The sequence below is a fragment of the Hevea brasiliensis genome, chromosome 5, assembly GCF_030052815.1.
Source record: "Hevea brasiliensis isolate MT/VB/25A 57/8 chromosome 5, ASM3005281v1, whole genome shotgun sequence".
Classification (NCBI taxonomy): domain Eukaryota; kingdom Viridiplantae; phylum Streptophyta; class Magnoliopsida; order Malpighiales; family Euphorbiaceae; genus Hevea; species Hevea brasiliensis.
Window position 1 is genome coordinate 16,383,207 of NC_079497.1, and position 21,107 is coordinate 16,404,313.

At 27.1% G+C, this 21,107-nt stretch overlaps 1 protein-coding gene across 1 annotated transcript; it reads right to left on the minus strand.

The window, feature by feature from the left end:
• Positions 1-2,148: 2,148 nt before the first annotated feature.
• LOC110633337 (tropinone reductase homolog At5g06060) lies at positions 2,149-4,045 on the minus strand. Its single transcript, XM_021781897.2, has 5 exons — positions 3,762-4,045; positions 3,467-3,674; positions 2,930-3,146; positions 2,718-2,827; positions 2,149-2,501 (listed from the first exon to the last, which is right to left on the minus strand). The coding sequence occupies exons 1-5, from the start codon at positions 3,860-3,862 to the stop codon at positions 2,313-2,315; spliced, it is 825 nt and encodes a 274-aa protein (XP_021637589.1). The 5' UTR covers positions 3,863-4,045; the 3' UTR covers positions 2,149-2,312.
• Positions 4,046-21,107: the final 17,062 nt, after the last annotated feature.

Consider the following 21,107-nt stretch of genomic DNA (forward strand, 5'->3'; position numbering starts at 1 on the left):
ATAGCTGACCAATCCTTGGGAGCTCTTGATCTCAGTCACCGTGGTTGGCCTTGGCCAATCTCCATTCGTTTTAGCTTTTTTAGGGTCCACTTTAATACCATTTTCTGACACCACATGCCCTAATAAAGATATGCTCTTCAATCAGAACACACACCTTGAGAACTTTCCATACAACTAATGCTGTCTTAAAGTTTGAAGAACTGCTCTTAAATGTTGTGCATGCTCTTCTGGACTTATGGAATACACTAAGATTTCATCAATGAAGATGATCACAAAGTGATACAGAAAAGGTCTAAATACCCTATTCATGAGATCCATGAATGCAACTAGGGCATTGGTTAGCCTGAATGGCATCACCAGAAACTCATAATGCTCATACCTAGTCTTGAAGGTAGTCTTCGAAATGTTTGTCTCATTGATCCTCAACTTGTGATATCTAGACCTCAAGTCTATTTTAGATGAATAACTGTCTATTTTAGATGAATAACTATCTCTTGCTAGCTGATCAAACAAACCATCAATATGGGGTAAGGGTACTTATTATTTGTGGTTACTTTATTCAACTGCCTGTAATCTATGCACAAACTCAAGGAACTATCCTTCTTCTTTACAAACTGTACCAGAGCACCCTAGGGAGAATTACTTGGTCTGATGAATCCCTTGCCTACTAGAACTTGCAACTGCTCCTTTAACTCATTTAGCTCTGTAGGAGCCATCCTGTAAGAAGGAATAGATATAGGTTTAGTGCTAGGAACTAGATCAATATCAAAATCTATCTCCCTCTTAGGTAGCAATCCAAGTAGCTCTTCTGGAAAAACATATGGAGACTCTCTTACCACTGGAACTTATCTTAGTCCACTTCGGTTCACCATAACTTCTTTGACATGGGCTATAAACCCCATACATCCTTTCCTGAGCATCTTTCTGGCCTGCATGGCTGAGATCATTCCTTTCACAAGCGGCACTTGGTCTCCCTGAAACACCACTTCTGACCCATCCCATCCTCTAAACTTCACTATCTTATTCTTGCAGTCTAAGGTAGCATAATTGATAGGTTTTCGTTTATGTGGAGTAAGTTATGCTTATCAGGTCTTAATCTTGCTACAGGTGCCGACAGCTTTAAGCTGATCCTTTTCCAAACACTGATAACGGCCCCTAGTTGGGTTGTTACAACAATTATACAAATAACTAATAAAAAAAATTATTTAAGCAATATAAATCTAATAATATTCATATAAATTCACCTTAAATTAGGAAGATTTTGTTGTATAATTATTCTAATGCTAAATTGACTATACTTTATCAATCAATGACTTACTATAGCTAAAGTTGAAATTAAAAATTATGAGAATTGAGTTTTAATAATCGGGTCAAGAAGCAAATTGAGTAGAGAGATACCAAAGCATATGTACTTTAAACAATAAGAAATTTGATTATTTAGCTATACCAAAATCATGGATGAAAATAAAGGAGTTAGAGATCTACATAGATTTTTAGACCATGCATCATTTTAGTTTAATATTTTTCTCTCGTAATATTACATAGTCCTTTTTATATTTAATTTTCATTTTTTATTTATAGAGTACTCTAAATAAGTATTCACGCTAATAATATTTGATTTAATTATTGTTATTTTATTCACTTCTAAAATATTTTTTTTTAACATCAATAATATTTTAACTCCATAAATTTATTATTTTTATTGTTGTTATTATTATTATTATTATTTAGAAAAAACAAATTGAGGGGACCAAACGCCTTTTATCAAACCCTACCTATGAGAAATTATATAACTATTTAAAAAAAAAAAGATTTAGGGAACTCTGCTTTGGATCCAATCTTGTATATACCATTAATTTAATATTATAATAAAATAATAAAAAATAAATTATAAAAAATATTTTTTAAAAAATAATTTTCATGAAAAATATTTTTCATATCCATGTTATTTTCTGTGAAATGAAAGAAACCTTAATTTGGTAATACATGATATAATAAATTCTTTTTTTAAGTTGAAGGATCTAATGTTTAAACTTTAATTGGAACCAAATCTACTAAATAAAAAAATGATTAAAGCGATTTCTTAAATAAATTGAATTCCTATGAAGAAGAGGCAACACATGTGAACTTAATTTTGAATTGTATTCAATGTCAAAATGATACAACAATTTTCTTTTAGAACAGAAGTTACAGAAACTTACGAATGGCTTCATACAAAATGAAAAAGAACAACTTAACAATTTGGAGCTTCATAGATAGAACTTGAAGGACTGAATTAAAAGCAATACAAAGACTGGAGTGATCGGTTTCAGTCAGAAATGCTTTGGCAAAAAACCGTTGACAGTTAATCCTCCATCCACACAAATAACTTGCCCAGTAATGTAAGAAGCTGCAGGAAGGCAAAGGAATGCCGCTAGCGATGAAACCTCGTTGGGCTCTGCAATGCGCCCAATTGGAGTTTGGCCCAATATCCCATCATATGCCTTCGCAACGGCTGGGTCCTATAAAAAAAACTCTCAATTTACTGCACAAGCTTGACATCTAAGCAAACGTTATGGAATTTTTATGGTTATGGAGATTTGAAGGTTTATGATCAATTCATATATTAGTTGGTAGTATCTTAAAATATATATAAAATTTCTTTGGTATTGGGGCAACACGCCATGAAATATTTTAAGACAAAGCATAACATATGGTAAAGGGAGACCAGGTAGTACAAGTTTTGACACGATCGAGGTTCTGGTACCAGACGGAGAAACAGTGTTTGTGCGAATGTTGTCTTTTGCCCATTCACATGCCAAGTTCCTTGTCAATTGGTTGATTGCCCCTGAAAAGTGTAATTGCTTAATTGTTTATGGTAAACATCAAAAACATAATTGGTTTTCTGAATTGTAAACCATTCTCCTCTCTCATGTATGTAATAGCATACCCTTAGTTGCTGCATATACAGATAACATAGGCAAAGCAACTACGCCAGCAATAGAGGATATAAAAACGATACTTCCATTTCCTGATGCTTTCAAGAGTGGATGTGCTAGTTGACAAAGATGATAAGGAGATTCCAGGTTTGTACTCATTATGCTTGAATAGTCTTCCATACTATAATCTACACAATCTTTTAGTGTAACTATTCCAGCATTATTCACCTGAGAGGCAATAGAATCAGCAACATAAATTAACTTTCACATTATTGGGTTGTAACAAATATTAAAAATTGGTACATAAACTATTGACAAGGCTAATTTAATAAACCTCGCACAGCAAATTATTAACTATGAAACAACACTCTGCCACAATAATCAAAGTTCTGTTTAAGTACTATTTGCCCAGTATTCTTGTTCTTAATTAATATAATTAATATTGTTATACATCTATAGTGGAGAGAGGACGTGGAAATCAACAACAACAATCTTATTCCATAGATAACAGTAGGATGATTCGGTGGGATTTAGAGATACAAACTTACAAGGATGTTGAGCTTCCCACCAAAAATAGTGGAGATTGTTTCAATTAGCTTCTCTCTTTGAGCTCTAGAAGTGAGGTCACAAACTGAGAAGCTAACGTCGAACCCTTTACTCTTCCATTCTTCTACCCTCTCGTTGAGCTCTTTCTCATTGCGGGAACAAATATGCACTCTTGCTCCAAATCCAACTAGTTCTTCCACTATGGCATATCTAATGAGATATAAATATAATCAACTCAAAATAACCAAATTAAAGTGGAAGAAAAAACAACATATAGAGGAAAAGAAAATAAGTAACCCAATGCCCCTGCTTCCTCCAGTGACAAGTGCAGTCTTCCCCTTGAGAGACCACCTTTGATCTCTGCAACCAAGATCTTTTTCTGCCATGGTTGTTGCCATCTTGCAGCAAGTGGAAGCCTACAGCTAGTAGTATTAATAGTCCTTGTGAATTCCATGAATAAATATAGTGGAGAATGACTAAACAAATAAAACATGTACTAAGAAACAAGTATATCAAAATTCAAGGGGAGCATCTACAGCAGAATCTAGGCCGAGAAATGGCAGACCGCCTGCTTCTAGAACCGAGGCAGAAACTCTGATGCAAACTAAAAGCGTGGGATGCTTCTTTTTAATTTCTTTTAAATATTTAGCCAATTAGGAGGTGCCATGTCAACGACATTAAGGTATGGAAAGTAATTATACTTGTTCACCCCGCCGGTGACCACAACTCGGCAACTAGACATCTTATGAACTGATCAGTCACTGTTTCACGGCAGGCAATATCGTCGTTTTTGGTTTGTCGTATGCACTACCCAGTAGGTAACATCGTCCTTTTGTTTTGTATTTAGTTGTGCAAAGTCGGCCCAATTGTCAATTACTAAGCTTCCGCGCCTCTTAACTGGGACTCTACTCAGCGTTTACTCGCCTCGCCAACATGTTCCTTTAGATATTCAGGACCACTATTAACAATTGAAAATTTTAGTTATATTTATGCCTTTATGGAATGGGGGGATATGGACAGCAAATATGAGACGATGGAACCCACATCTTATGAAACAAATTTATGGCTTACACGCCTAATTATTCCCGCCCTTTCTTTTCACCTTTTCCAAACACAGCATAGGGAAATACATTAAACAGTGAGAAATTCTTGGATGAAACCGATAGGAAAATTATTATTTGAATCGACAATATTAAAAATAGTTCTAATTAGAAATAAAAAATCAGTTTTCCTTTAATCTTAGGTAGGTGAGACTCTTGTGTTTAAATAGAGGGCATTTGCCTTAAACCGATACATATATAATGGTTTTCTTCCTATTTTTTATATTAATAATTCTGATGAATCATTATACTCGTATCAATTTCTACTAATAATTTCTCAAATTTCTGTTTGGAATATATACTCTTTTAAAAATTTAATTCAATTGATTTTTTATGTCAATTCTTATATTTGAAATAAAAAAATTTAAATTTTTTTAACTTATATAATTAAAAAAAAATATAAAAATCAAACATGATTGTATGAGTTTTAATTAAATATATTTTTTTTATAGTGGATAACTGTTAGTTGATAGCTGTTATTGTTAGTTGATAGCTGATAATAGCTGATTTATGTTAAATATTTGATAAAGTTATATTTAGTTGTTACTGTTAATATGTGAAATAACTAATTAGGGTAGGGGTAGCCACGGTTCAGGAACCACCGGTTACGGTTCCTGAACCGCCAGTTTAGGTTCAATAAAATCATGAACCTGAACCAAACCGTCATGGGACGGTTTGGAAGACGGTTCCTGAACCGCCGATTCCGGTTCGAGTCCCGGTTTAAAACAGTTTAAAAGACGGTTCCAAAAATGGCAGTTCAAGACAGCTTGAAGGACGGTTTGAAAGCGGTTTTGGAGCGATTTAAGAGTGACTTAAAGAAAAAAATTAGAGGAAAATTCTATTGATTTATAATTTAAGTTATATTTATAAAAATATTTTAATTTTTCTTAGAAATCTTTTTATCAAAATAAAATAAGAATAAAATTAACTTATTTTTAAGAAAAATTAATAAGCAAATATTTGAATTTATTAAAAACTAGAGATGAAATTAATTTAAAAAAAAAATTAAAAAAATAGGCATGAACTTAATTTTGCCTATGTATCCCTTTAAGATTTAGAAGAATCAAAATTTTTAGTTATAAATTGAGAGAAGGGAGATTAAGGTGGTTTGGTCATGTGAAGCGTAGACATAGGAAAGCTCCAGTTAGACAAGTAGAGTACATTGGGTTAGAGAATAGAAAGAAAAGAATAGATAGACCTAAACTGACTTGAAGGAGAATTGTACAACATGACCTAAAAGTATTATACATTTCCGAGAATTTAACCCAAAATTATTTAGAGTGGATAAAGAGAATTCATATAACCGACCCCAATAAATTTTTGGGATAAAAGCTTAGTTGAATTGAGTTGAGTTGAGTATTATTTGCCATTTTTTAAAAAATTATATGATAATTGATAATTAAAAAAATATAAAAGAAAAAAAAATCAAAATAGAGGGTATTGAAAATTTTATTGAAAATATAAAATAATAATAGAGTAATTGATATAGCATTAAAAATTTTAGTGAGCATATAAAATAATAAAGTAAGAGAATTATGAAAGTACTGAGAATTAAAAAGAGTGTAGAAAATAATTATTTAGAAAATTTGAGAGAAATTGAAAGAGTATTGAGAATTAAAGAGAGTGTAGAGAATAATATATATATATATATATATATATATATATATATATATATATATATATATATATATATATATATATATATTAATGATATATATATATATAAATGAATTAGGAGTGGAGTGAGATATTTATTGAATTTTTTTGTATTTAAAGCGCTAGTTTGGTCCGGTTTAGAACAGTCGGTTCAATTCGGTTTGAAACCGCCAGTTCATGGTTTCTAAAAAATATGAACCTGAACCAAACCGTAGAAGGACGGTTTCGGTCCCGTTCGAAATCGAGTCCGGTTTTGACTGAACCAGTTCCTGTTCGTTTCTAGTTCGAAATCAGACCGTGGTCACTCCTAAATAAGGGTATATATCATATAATTTATTTTATTATTGAAATAAATATAAAATTATAAATTTATTTTATTATATTATTTATTTTATTATTAAATTAAATATGTAATTATTAAATTAATATATTATATCATTTATATTATTAAAGTAAATATATAATTATTAATCTATTATATTATATCATTTATTTTATTATTGAAATAAGAAAATAATTAAATTCTTTTAAAAAATAATTAAATAATTTTAAAAATTTAGATAAAATAATAAAGTAATTATTATTGTTGATAAATAAAAAAACTTATAATTGATTTTAAGTTTTTAGATGTAAACAAATATTTTATATTTTATATTATTAATAAAAAAATATTTTAATAAAGTTAAAATGCATTAATTAAGATATGAAAATTATAAATGAAAAACATAAAAGTATTAATAATATTAATTTTTGAGTTAAATGATAAAAGATAATATGGTTAAAATAAAAAAATTAAATTAAATTAGCTATCAGTTGATGAGAAATAATTTTAAAAATATAGCTGATACAAACTGCAGCTGATGAATACTATATCAATTACCCATCGGCGATCAACTTTATTTTTTAAAACTTATCACATGCTTTAGTTTATTTATTTTGATATCTATCGGCTATCAGTTATACCTGACAGATGAATTAAACACTCTCTTAATCTAGTGAATGAAGACATATCACCCGCTAAATAAATTCATGTTGAAGTTTTCACTCCTCTTATACTTTACCAAAAAATAAAAAATAATAAGTATTGTATAGTATGAGCTCTAATGGCAATAGGCTTCAACAAAGGTCCAAGTTTTCTCGAATCCAATTGAGGTTGAGATTGGTCCAGATGTTATTTTTGAAGCCCAATGGAGGAGTTATATGTGCAAATTGTCCATTTAGTTGAAGTCCATTGGGTGCCTTTTCTTTGATCTCCAAATTCTCATCGCAGGCCCATTTTAAATGTGATGAAACGAATGTTGGGGCCATTTTGCCACATTTCTCTGTTAAAAATAAATAATTAAGTAAAAGTGATTTTTTTTTTCTTTATGAATTCTCTATTCCCGTGTGGATATTTTGTTTACTACTTTTGTGAATCCCATACCCTTGAGGCAAACGGACAGAATAGAAAACAAAAAAAATTCTAAATTTTTTTATTTGAATATTAAATAAATGAGAGAATAAAGAAAAATAGGTCAACCTATATTTCTTAATTTTTTTATAATTAATTTAAAATATTTTTCTCTAAATTAGAAGAAAATAGAGCGAAATGGTGTTATTTATATTAAAATACTTAAATACCATTCTATAATATAATAAATATAAAAAAAAGAATAATAATTATTTCTTTTTTTTAAATTATATTTTTCTCCAATTTAATTATTTATCCAAAAAATGTTTTTCTTTTCATTTTCTCTGTTTTTTTTTTTTATTTTTCCTGCAAATTAAGAATCCAAATAAAGTATGCATAATTTCTCTTTTAAGTAGTGGATTTAATTCCAACAACATTTTGATTTGACATAGACAAGTAAGTATGAGCACTCTAAAAAACAATATAATTTGAGACTTATTCATAATAATTTTTGATGATATTGTATTTATGTTAACATCATTCAAGAAGAAGCAGTAATTTAATTTTGACATAAATGCAAGGGTCTCTATAAATATACAGAAGTAATAAAAGTAATTTTCTATTTTGGGTTGCAGTGTAAACTACGTTACTCTTATATTTATATCGAAAATTTAATATAATTAATACATAAAAATTAATTCATAAAATTATTTTAATATTAATAATAAAAAATTTGTGTATTATATATATACATACTCCGAACAATCTAAAAAAACATCAACCTCATAACATATCAACATCAAACAAAAGACCATTATAATTTAAAAAAATATATATATATATATATATATATATATATATATATATATATATATATATATAACAAAAGACTCAACCTTGTTAAAGGGGATGACTCCCAAATAAATGTGAAGTTGTTCTTGCCAAGAAGACTCCAATTTCGCCAAATAATATCAAGAGTTTTTGCCCTTTTTTTTCTAGCTAAAGTGAAGTAATCTCTAAGCGAAAGCATAAAATAAATTAAATAGCTAAATAAACATATATATTTCATATGCATGAAGAATTGAAAATCAAACATTCCTTTAATTTTCCTTGTATTACGGTGCCTAGCTTGCTAGAAGCCGAAATCAGAAGATGAGAACTCTCTTTCCTTGCCGTGTGTATTAGATTTTTGAAAACTGTTAATCTTTTTTTTTTTTTAATTTAAATATTGGTCAATATCTAGCAAAGTTACCTCCACAAGCAAGAAGCAACGAAGTCCTCTTCACTTATTATTTATAATATATTTTTTTATAGGCCAAGTTGTGATAATGATATGCAACAAAATTTTCCTACTAGCTAGATTTTCTTGCTTATAGATCGAGCTCCCCATTTTGGAATATATTTTAGTACAAAATTCTAAATCAGTCAAATGGTTGAATCAAAGTCTTGCTAAAGACATCTGGGTAAGTTACCAAAGGAATTTTATCTTTTTGATAGGAATTCTAACTTCTCATCCTTCCTTAGCTTTTTTTTTTTTTTTTTTTCCTCTTTTTCTAAAACAAATGATCTATGCAAAAATAAAAAATTAATGAAAGTTATATTATATAATAATATCAACTTTGGCTGGCAAAAAAATTTTCTTTGATAATGTACTCTTTACTAGCTAGGATGCCTCCTAAGTCAAACGAGGAAAAGTCCAGTCGCTATGAAATTTAATACACTGAGGCGTGGAAAAAAAATTCCATTCATATTAGGTTAAGTGGTTGTGACAAGGAAAGTATAATAGTAAAAGACTAAAATTTGTATCAACATAATTCAATTTCAAATTATATTAGATAATAATGACCGACATGTTATAGTAATTGGGCTTAATAAAAATTGAGTTGTACAATATTTCTTTTTATATCTTAAGGGATAGAGACTCGAACATGATTGTTCTTGGTGAGTAATAAAAGTTTTATTTGTGTAATCATATAATTCATATGTAATTAAGTACACAATTTAATTTCAATTCAATCCCTATTATTTGTGGTTAAAGATCGACACCGGTTAGAAATTGGTCATATCAAATTATTTACTATTTAATTTTTAATTATGCTATTTATATAATTAATATATAATTAAGTATAATCATATACAATTTAGTTTCAATTAAATTCCTATTAACCATCGTTAAAGATCGATACCTATTAGAAATTAATAATATAAAATTATGTGCTGTTTAATTTTTAATTATATTATGTATGTAATTTTATGATCACACAAATAAAATTCAATTGAATCCATATTAATCGTTGATACTTGATAGAAATTAGCATATATATATATATATATATATATATATATATATATATATATATATATATATAATTTCGTTGGCAAATATTTCTAAAAAAGTATTAAAAATTTGGCACCTTTAATTTATTTAAATTTTATAATTTTTTAATTGAATGAATTATATCAGTTATCATATCAATTTACATGTGTGTTGTTGCACATTCTCAAGCTCCATTTTTAATACTTAAACCCATGAAAACTTTAGATTAATTGATTCGTCTGTTTTAACTTGCATATGACCAGATTGGTTGCTAAGGATTTAACTAGTGTTTTACTGTTGTATCTTTTAAAGGTATTAAGACCCAACAAGTTGAAGGGTTACATCCTTAATAGTTGTTCATAGCTGGAAAACTTTTGCTACAATATTTTATAGGCAATGAAATCATACCAAATTCAAAGAGTTTGAACATGAGATGATGAGACAGATTATCACTACACATTTTTTATCTAATAAACAACTTTAATAAGTACATATAACGATGAATATAAATTAAGGTTTAACACAAAAGATTAATCTTTTGATCGCGTCACTAAGTTCAAACTATATCAAGTACCATCCAAATAAAAATAAAAATAAAAATAAATCTCAGCAATAAAACCATAAAAAATCCAAGAAACTATTGTTCTTATAATTTGCAGAAATCAATTCCTTTGATTCACTATTGCTTGTTGGGACAGGATCTTCATAAGGGTCTTCTTTGACAATTGGAGAAACTGTTGTTCTTGAGATAGCATTGCTTGTTGAGACAAGATCTTCACAGTGGCCTTCTTTGCCAATTGGAAAAGCTGTTGGTCTTGAGGTTACAGATGAAACAACACTGAACATTCCATGTCCATCATGATTTGAGTTCATAATGTAAGCATGCAAGGCCTCCTCTATTATGTCATACGTTTGGTACGAACTTCCACTCACACAAATTACATGAGGCGCATTCTTGCCATAATTGGTAGATACCGTGGAATGCAACATAAACTTTTTCTTTCTTTCTGCTTTTAGTGACATTCATATTCCTTCTACAAAACTCAATATTCTTGGTGTCATTGATGGAAATGGGAAGAGGAAGAGAAACAGGGTTCTGTAAATAAAGTGATGAACTTTATGCTCAAATGAGTTCAATTTAAGTTTATATGGCATATATATATATTAAATGGACATTAGAATTAGTTGCTTGCTCGTTAGAGATTAAAAGAAGAAAGATAATAAAATTTAAATTTCAAAATGTAAATGGGCTTAAATATTTCATGAGACTCGGAAAATAGCTTAAGTGACTCACAATCCCTCTAAGTGGCTAATAAGATTTAAAGTGTGAAAGGTTTAGGGCATTTAATGCACTTTTGGCTAAAATTACTTTTTAACCCATTTGAGCCTTAATTTTTAATATCTAATGTATTAGTAAAAACGATTTTCTAACGAATGCAATATTGCACCTATTAAAATTTATTAAATACGATTATTTATTATTAATTTATATCGATTGTTATTAATATTACATAAAAATATATAATATTACATTTAAAATAATGAAATATTAAATAAAAATATAATTTCTTATATTAAAATTATTGGAGATCCAAGAGTCTAAAGCGTTTAAAAAAAATTCTTTTTAGTGAGTCTTATGAAAAAAGATACTCATAAGTTGACACTACATTTAAACTAAAACTTTAAGACAATAAATTTATGAGTCTTTTTTTTATTTATATGTCTCTCATTTATTCCATCTTTTTCTAATAAAAAAATTTCACACGTATATATTTTCAAACAAAAATTTTTTTAAAAATAAAATATTATTAAATTTTATCTTCCTATCATTTACTCTCTCTTTGAAGGATGATTTAAAATGATGCTTTGATAATTATCATTTTACCATAGATTTTCAAATTATTAAATCAGTGGTTTGAAATAATTTTAAATTTTTATATTCTCATTTTAAATAATTATTTATATATTTAAAATAATAATAAAAATATTTTAATAATATTTTATATTTATTTTATCATATTATAAATCTAATTAAATAAAAAAATTATTAAATCATTTTATGTTACACTATTTTTTTAAATATATTAACAATAAAAATTATGCTATATATTAATACAATATAATATATTAATTAATATATTTTCACCTATTCGAAATAAAAAAAAAATGTAACTATAGCATAAATGCAGAATTAGTAAGCATTTATTGAAAATTTTATGCTGGATTGCATCATGAAGTACTTCACTGATGATATCTACTTGTCATTATTTAACAATTAAAATTTTAAAATACCCATATGCGTGTGATGAAAGTTGTAGTATTAAATTACAAGTACTACTATATTGCATCCGCCTTTGTCCTTTACTATTATTATTATTATTTTATTTCTGACAGTCATTATAATTTAAAACCCCACAGGTTTGAAGCTTATGCCGACACAAGTGATAGTACCAATAAGATTGTGGTCTCAACGATAACGGTAACATATAAAATGTTGATCTTTTTCAAGGGAAAAAATATAATAATAAGAAAAAATCCTAATTAAACATTGAGGTTGATTTTGATTACTATTTCGTAGTCAGTTAGTGTCATATCACAGCCAATATCAGTTGTGTGTCTCCACATTTTTTTAATTAATTTTATTAATCTTTATTATTTAATCTATATCGTCAATTATTTGTAAGCACAATTGGGGCCTTCATTCTCCTTTTTATTTTTCCCTTCGAAGCAAGTTGGGAATGAAGACAATTTCTAGTGGAACCCTCATAGCATAACACAATCTTTCCCCTTTTATTTTAGTTTTTTTAGTCCTCATGAATATTAAATTTTTTATTGAAAAATATTTTATTTAATTTTAATTAATATTTAAATTTATAATTTTATAATCTTAAAAATAATTATAATATCACTAAATTAAAATGTCAGACTTTATTATAAAATATTTATGATCATAATTTTTTTATATATTATTATCATAAATTTATTACGATAATTTTTATATATTTGATAGTAAAAATCATTATTTTTAAATTTAATATTTCATATAGTGATGATATTTTTTATATATATTATTTTTTAGCTTTACCATAAATATTTATTTAAATTTTTTATTTACTTTTTAAGATTTTAAAATTTTAAAAATAATTATAATTTATTGATATGAGACTAAGGAATTGGTGGTAACGTGAAGTGAAAAAATTACTTTATTATAATTAAAAATTGTCCCCGAATTGACACATTGTAATTTTAAAAAAAAAATTGGTATAATAAGTAACATCACATATAAGGGTGGTCACGGTCCGATTTTGAATCAGAATTGAATCAGAATTGATTCGGTCAAAATTGGATCAAAACCGATCAAAACTGGAATCAACTTCGAACCGAATTAAAATCGTTCTTCTGTGGTTTCGTTCAGGTTCATATTTTTAAGGAACCGTGAACTTGTGGTTTTAAATCAGATTGAATCGACGGTTTTGAATCAGATTAAACCGGCGATTTAAATATAAAAAAATTCAATAAATATCTTACCTCACTCCTGGTTCATTTATATATATATTATTAATTTTCTAGACAATTATTCTCTACACTCTATTCAATTCTTAATACTTTTTCAATTTCTCTCAAATTATCGAAATAATTATTTTTTACACTCCTTTTAATTTTCAGTACTCTCTCAATTTTTCTACTTTATTATTTTATGTACTCAGTGAAATTTTCAATATTATCTCAATTACTTTGTTATTATTTTATATCCTCAATAAAATTTTCAATACCCTCTATTTTAATTTTTTTTTCTCTTTTATACTTTTTTAATTATCAATTATTATATAATTTTTAGAAAAATGCAAGTAATAGAACTAGAAATTTTGATTTCTCTAAATTCTAAAGGGATACATAGATAAAATTAAGTTCATACACTTTTTACTAGTTTCTTTAAGAAAAAATAATTTCATCTCTAGTTTTTTAATCAGGTTCAAGTTTTTACTTATTAAATTTTTTTTAAAGATAAATTATTTTCTTTCTTTTTTTCTTATTTTATTTTGATTGAAATATTTATAAGAAAAATTAAAATATTTTTACAAATATAATTTATATTCTGAATTAATAAAATTTTTCTCTAATTTTTTTTGTCTAAACTCCCTTTAAACTGCCCTTAAGCCTCTCCGAAACCGTTTTCCAAATCGTCTTGAATTGTTCCTTTTCGAATTGCCCTTCAGAACGTTTTAAATCGGGACTCGAACCGGAATCGATGATTCAGGAACCATCTTTCAAACCATCCCTTACCGATTTAATTCAAATTCATAATTTTATTGAATCTAAACCAACAATTCAGAAACCGTAATCAACGGTTCCTGAAGTGTGGTCACTCCTAATCACATATATTGTTGTTTATTTATTATTTAAAAAATAATAATGAAACCTAGCACGCGTGATTGACGTAGGATAAGATTGAAAATTATTTTCTTAAATTTGACCCCTATACTTTCTTCTTTGGAAGTGATTTTGTTGCGAAAAGAAAGGCATAACTATATAAAAATATTCTTGAATTTTGAATTTTTCTATTTTAATTTATTTAATTTGCTAAAATAGTTTTATAATATTTGTAATTCTATCAATGATGACATCCTCAGTAAAATGGGACCACCCCCCCCCCCCCCCCCCAAATTTACTGATATAGAATGTTAATTAACTTTAAATATTTATGTAGAATTTTGATGTATTTCATTGTGGGTAGCTTCAAAATCTTTATAAAACTGATTCATTATTCTTCATGTTTGCTTGTAGCATAATTATAGAAGTCTAAATGGGGCGAGTACAACTCGTTTAAATTTTATTAAGTTTGATCTTGACTTGCAGTTAGTCGCAATAGTGGAGCTATATGGGGACCATAAGGGGCTATGACTAGGGGTAAGCATATTTCAATTTAAATTGAAAAATTAAATCGAATCGAGTCGAGTTAATTTGATTTAATTGATTCGGTTTTAAAATTCAATCAGTTTGATTTGATTTTATATTATAAAAATTTCAATTATTTCGGTTCAGTTCAGTTTTGAAGAGAAAAAATAGGTTAAATCGAATCAAACTGAATAGTAATTTTATATATTCAAATCGAACTAAATCGAACCGAATTGATTTTTGAATTAATTTATTTTTATGAGAAATTTATGAATTATATTTAATTATATATATAAATTATTTAATTTCATTGATTAATGGTTATTAGGTTCAAACTAAAGTCAAAATTAGACCAAATAACTTAAAAATCAAGTCTAAATTAAAAAATCAATAAAAAATTAAAACCGATCAATTTGAATCGAACCGAACCAAAATAGAGCAGTTCAGTTTGATTCTATTTTTTATCCATTTCAATTCATTTCGATTTTTAAAATATGTTATTTGACTTTTATGATTTAATTCAATTCGGTTCAGTTTCAACCGAATACTCACCTCTAGCTATGACCTCCTTATCCCAGCAGCTTCCCATGCGTCAATATTTTTATTATAAAAATTTTAATTATATTTAATATAAAAATGTTTTAGTAATAAGTATATATTAAAATTACATAATTTGTATTATTTTATGTTCATTTAAATATCTATTTTTTTTCATCAATCGTTCAATTTAAAATAAAAATATATATATATTTACATTATGTTAAATATGTCTTATTATATTTTTTTTTTAAAAAAATATTGAATCATAAACTTAATTAATATTTTGGTAATTTATTGTTATTTTTAAATAAAATAATTAAAATGAAATATATTTTATATAATATTTGTTTAATAATATTTTTGTGCATATGATGCTTGTTTTTTTCGTTACAATTAGCTCCACTTGATATTAAACACAGAATTTTATAATCCTAAAATTGACTCCAGTTGAATTTGCATTTAGCTCGTTTATTAATATATATAATATGTTGGATTCAATAAATCACAATAATGTCTTTATTTAATATTTTATTTGTAAATATATTTTAAATAATTTAGTTAAATTCTAATTTTAAATAATAATTATTAATATATTATTTTATAGAATAATCATGAATAAAATTAATTTATTTACAGTATTATAAAATATAATAGTTAATATGTAAATAATAGAAATTTCAATGTAATATGTTAAGTTAATGAGTTTATAAATGAATTAATAAAAGAACCAATTTAATGTGCTAGCTTACGAGTTTGTTCAACAATCCCTTTCAACAAGCTTGCTCATGAATTCATAAATCAGCTAACTAGTGAACTTGAGTGTAGTTCATTTATTAACTAAACTAAAAAATTAAGCTCATATTTTAAAAAAAAAGTCAAATTAAATTGACTATGGTTTAATGACCAAAAAAAAATTCAAACATTTTCGTGAATGAATTAACTTGTTGATTAAAATTATTTATTGTTCAATTATATAAAAAAAAGAAAGAAATAAAATTTATTTATTTATTTATAAATAAATATTAATTTTTTATTCACTTTTTTTATTATTTTGTTTGATTGGATAAAATTTAATTAATTATTTCAATTTAAATTAAGTTATCAAAATTAAAACCATTAAAATAAATGACAATTCAAGATAAATGTTTAGATTTTTTTTGTAACTAAGCTCTAAAAAAAAGTAAACATTTCTACCAAGCGAATTGATGTCAAATGATTAGACACTAAAAATTAAAATTTTCTTCTACATCATCCTTAATTGTTAGAAATATAAATTCCAACAAATTCAAAATTCCTTAATTAGTTGAATGTGTTTAATCTGATGAAAAAAAAGGGGTAAATTTCCAACTTGAATTGTTTTCCCACACAATTGTACTAATTAAGGTATAATAATTAATTAATACACTAATATGTAATACAGTTTGTATATATAAAAATATAAAAATTCATTTAGAAGTACAAACAGTGAAATTTCAAGTGAGTTAATTGCATGAGAAATCCTTACTCAGATTTGATTTATTATGAATTTAAGATATAAACATGTGAAATTTATTTATTTAATAGGTGAATCTTATCATATATATTGTATCTTGAGTTTATGATAAACTGAATCTAAACAAGAAAAAATCCTGCATACATATAGTTATACAGGGAAATTCTTATCTAAAATTGATTCACCAGATACTTAAAATACAAATATATGATATTTATATATTTAATAGTTAGATTTCATCATACGTTTTAGATTCATAATGAACCGAATTTAAATAAGAAAAATCATAATCATATATATATATATATATATATATATATATATATATATATATTTGTTATCATATCAAAAACTTTTATATAAAACGACACTATTGGAGTTTAAATATTTAATCTCGTGTATCTCATACAATATTATAAGTAATTTTTTTTTAAAGAAACATTATAAGAAAAGAATTTGACGATGGTTGAATCATGATAAACATATGCGTCCATGGCGAAAGGTATCAATAATACAAAATGCACATTATAATAATTTAAAGCATAGTTAAGTGACCATTCTACCTAAAACTAAAATTAAAAAAAAAAAAATTAAAATAGCATACTTAAGCATTTTTAGCTTTATCTCTCAATTCAGTATTCGGACGTATTCTCTGTTTGTCTTTTAAGCACAAGTTAGGCTCACAGGACTCAAACCAGTGACTTCCAATTTCTACTACTCAAATGGATGCGATGTCGTAAGTCAAGCTATTTTCATTCTTCCACTTCTGAAATTCCGCCCAAGGCATCCTCATCAAAAAATCACATGTAATATAGAAATAAAATTATTATTCTTAAAATTTCATTTATAGACTTAAATTTTAAATTAATATGATATCTTTGAAAATCAAAATATTTACAAATTATTGAAAATTTTAGTACAAGTTAAAATTAGTACATGTTTATTTTATGCTTAAATCTAATAGACAGTTTCATGACGAGTATTAAAAATATCAAATTATTTTAAAATTCTCATCATTTGAACTTTTAAATTGAGTGATTTATTGATATAATAGGTATTATACTTTCAATTCTAATATCAATATATCTTTCTCTCTCTTAAATTTATTTATGATTTGTTACATTTTATCAATATCAATAATAATATAAGTATTTTTCTAATCAATTTATTTACCTAAAAATATATATTTTTTAATCTAATGATGTTAAATATCTTAATTAAAATTTACATAATTTTTAATCATAACCTTTATAATTAATTTTATTAATTTAAATTAATAATGATTATTATTCACACGGGAAGAGGCATATAATTATGGATTTTTTTTTCTTATTTATAATTAACTTATTATGAATTCAAAATATAAATATATGAAATCTATAAGTAAATAGATAAATTATATTATACAATATCAGAATTCTATTATGAATCTTTATAATGAATTAGTCTAGACAAGAACTTGTAACACCAGTATGACGCTAATGAAAAAAAAAAAAAAGAAGTTAATATGGCAGAGGGTAAGATGGAATGTAGAATTCTTATTAGGAGCCAAACTTGCTACCCTAAAAAATAGTTAAAAACAATTAAAATGCGCAAAAGTTAAGAACTATCTCCTTATGACAAAATCAATGAATCAACAATGTTTTTAATAAGATTCTTCAAACGATGCCTCCCCAAAAACCCTCCCAATGTTCGCTCAACCTCTCCTGAATCGCCACCAAAATGCAACCTTTCTATCACTACAACCAAACAATCTGAACACCAGCTCTCTTAATCAAGAATTATCTACTATATACTTCAATAACTTCCCTTTGGGATGGGATGCTAGATCTCTCAAACAAGCATTCTCTAAGTTGAATAGTATTACTGATATTTATGTTCCTAATAGACTCAATAGAAAAGGGAAAAGATTTGGCTTCATCAAAACTTTATTAGATAATAGTCTTCATAATCTTATGAATGCAATTAACAATGTTTGGATTGGAACTTACAAGCCATACGCCTCTCCATCTAATCATAGTAGAGCAGTACAAATTTCACGCAAGAAAAATAAGCAAACCGCTAGCCAAGAAAGGAAGAGTCTTCATCCAAAAGGGCATATAAGCTACGAGAAAATTGCCACTTCTTCTCACAATGTAAAGGCTTCGTGTCCAGCAGCAAATACCTTGAATAATACAGGGATTGACATTTGCCCTAGAATGCTAAGACAAGAACCTCAAACGATGACTGAACGCTATAACCCTCCTGAAAATAAAGAAAATGAAAACAATGAGTGCTCAGAATGATTAGCGATTGCAAAAGTTTGCAACATCCTCACCATCAAAATCTTAGAAGTATACTTCTTTTCATAGGGCATTATATCAGTTAGAATCATTCCAATGGGTCGTGATCAGGTTTTGCTCACTTTTGATGACAAAGAACAAATAAATGGTTATCTAGAAGAACGATTTTGGCTATAGCAATGGTTTGAAGAAGTGAAGCCTTGACATCCAAAACTCACGCCTTCAAAGAGATTAGTGTGGTTATGATTATATGGGTTATGTAACATTCCCATATTAAGTAGTCTATACATTCTACTGTTCTGGTGACAAGTGTCTATTCGAACAGTCAAGATGTCTAGAACTATTGATAAACCCATTTTATATAGATATTTTAGGGTAGTTTTGCGTCCATTTTGCCCTTTTTAGTTTAGTAATTTTATGCTTTTAATGTTTATTTTAGTTAATTTGTTAATTTTAGTTTCATTATATTTGATTTTTGGATTTTAATGTTTTTAATAGGTTTTAATAAGGTTTAAAGGCAAAAAGGTCCATATAGAAGAAATTCAAAGTAATTTGGAAGCTTAAAGTAGTGTGAAAAATGAAGAAAATTCGCTTAAAGAAGAAAATCAGTCGAGATTTTCAAGGGCTTCAACATGCCCCGTGTTGAGGGTCGTGTGAAGATAAGAGTCAGCTAGCAGGAATCCACATGAGGCATGTAAATTCAACACTGGTTCATGTAGATAAAGATTTTGGAACAAAATACACCGAAAGTTTTAAGGACTTTAACTTGTCCCGTGTGGCGGGTTGTGTAAACAAAGATTTTGGAACAAAATCTGCCAAAAGTTTCAAGGACTTTACATACCCCGTGTAGTTAGTGGTGCAGAATCTAAAGGCTCCTCCTCCTCATCAACATGAGGCATGTGGAAAATAACTTAAATCAACATGAGGCATGTAGGATGGCACTGGCAGATTTGCTGACATGGAAAAATTTTCTCTTTTCACACCTTTTACACCTTTTGTCTTTATCCCTTTAGAGACCATTTTTAGGGCAAAACTTGAGGGGATATATAAGCATCATATTCTCATTTTTACTATAAGAAGAAAGGGAGAGAAAAATCAAAAGAGGAAGGAAAGAAGGAATCACGCCATTTTTGGAGGAAGAACACTTACAGAGTGACGTTTTTAGCTTCCATTTTCAGAGATTTGGATTCTCTTCTTCTGGGTTCTTTTATTTTTAGTCTTATTTTCATATTTTCTTGCTCTATTTCATACTTACCACTTGTAAATACAAGCATGAGTAAGTAGATACCTAGAATTTCAGAGTTGAGTGTAGTGATTTAAGTTTTATTTGTGGATTTGGACTGGTTTTAACCAGATTTTAGTATATATAAGTTTTGATTCTTATCTTGTGTGCTTATTTACATACCCATTGTTGGTAACCTTTGGGTTTTATTCTTAATCTTGGATTGGAGGACCGAGAGGTGAAAATCTATGATAGATAATCAAGATAATGAACTTAATCACCTAGTGTTAAAAATAAACTAATGGGTTAAGAGGAATTTCAAGTTGATTAAAGTGCTTAAAGAGTTTTGGGTAATTAAACATCACATGAGAATGAGGTTTAGTTTCCTTTAAAATACTCTTTAGTTTGCTTGAAAGAGAAATTAAAGGAAATCAGAATCAACTTCCTTCAAACTTGTATTTCCCTTAATCTTGGTTTTGCCTATCTAAATCCTAATAAAATTTACTTTATGAACCTCAACTCTGGAATCAATTTTGCCATTAATCAATTAAATTCTTAATTACTTGCTGAAATTATAGTAAATTAGTATAGTGCTTAGAATTTTAATTGCCTAATTCATTATAAATTCCTTATTTTTCCATTTTAATTTGCTGCATCTCTTACTCTATTTTTGGCACAAATTATCAATAGCCCAAATAATCGTGACTTTTATAGTTTGGCACTCAAACAACAAATCTCTGTGGGACGA

Excerpts from the sequence above, each read along its gene's own strand:
- LOC110633337 (XM_021781897.2), bottom strand. The coding sequence starts at position 3,862 with ATGGCAACAACCATGGCAGAAAAAGATCTTGGTTGCAGAGATCAAAGG. Across the intron at positions 3,675-3,761 it reads GGAGGAAGCAGGGGCATTGG|ATATGCCATAGTGGAAGAAC; the intron begins GTTACTTATTTT and ends ATATCTCATTAG. Across the intron at positions 3,147-3,466 it reads GTGGGAAGCTCAACATCCTT|GTGAATAATGCTGGAATAGT; the intron begins GTAAGTTTGTAT and ends ATTGCCTCTCAG.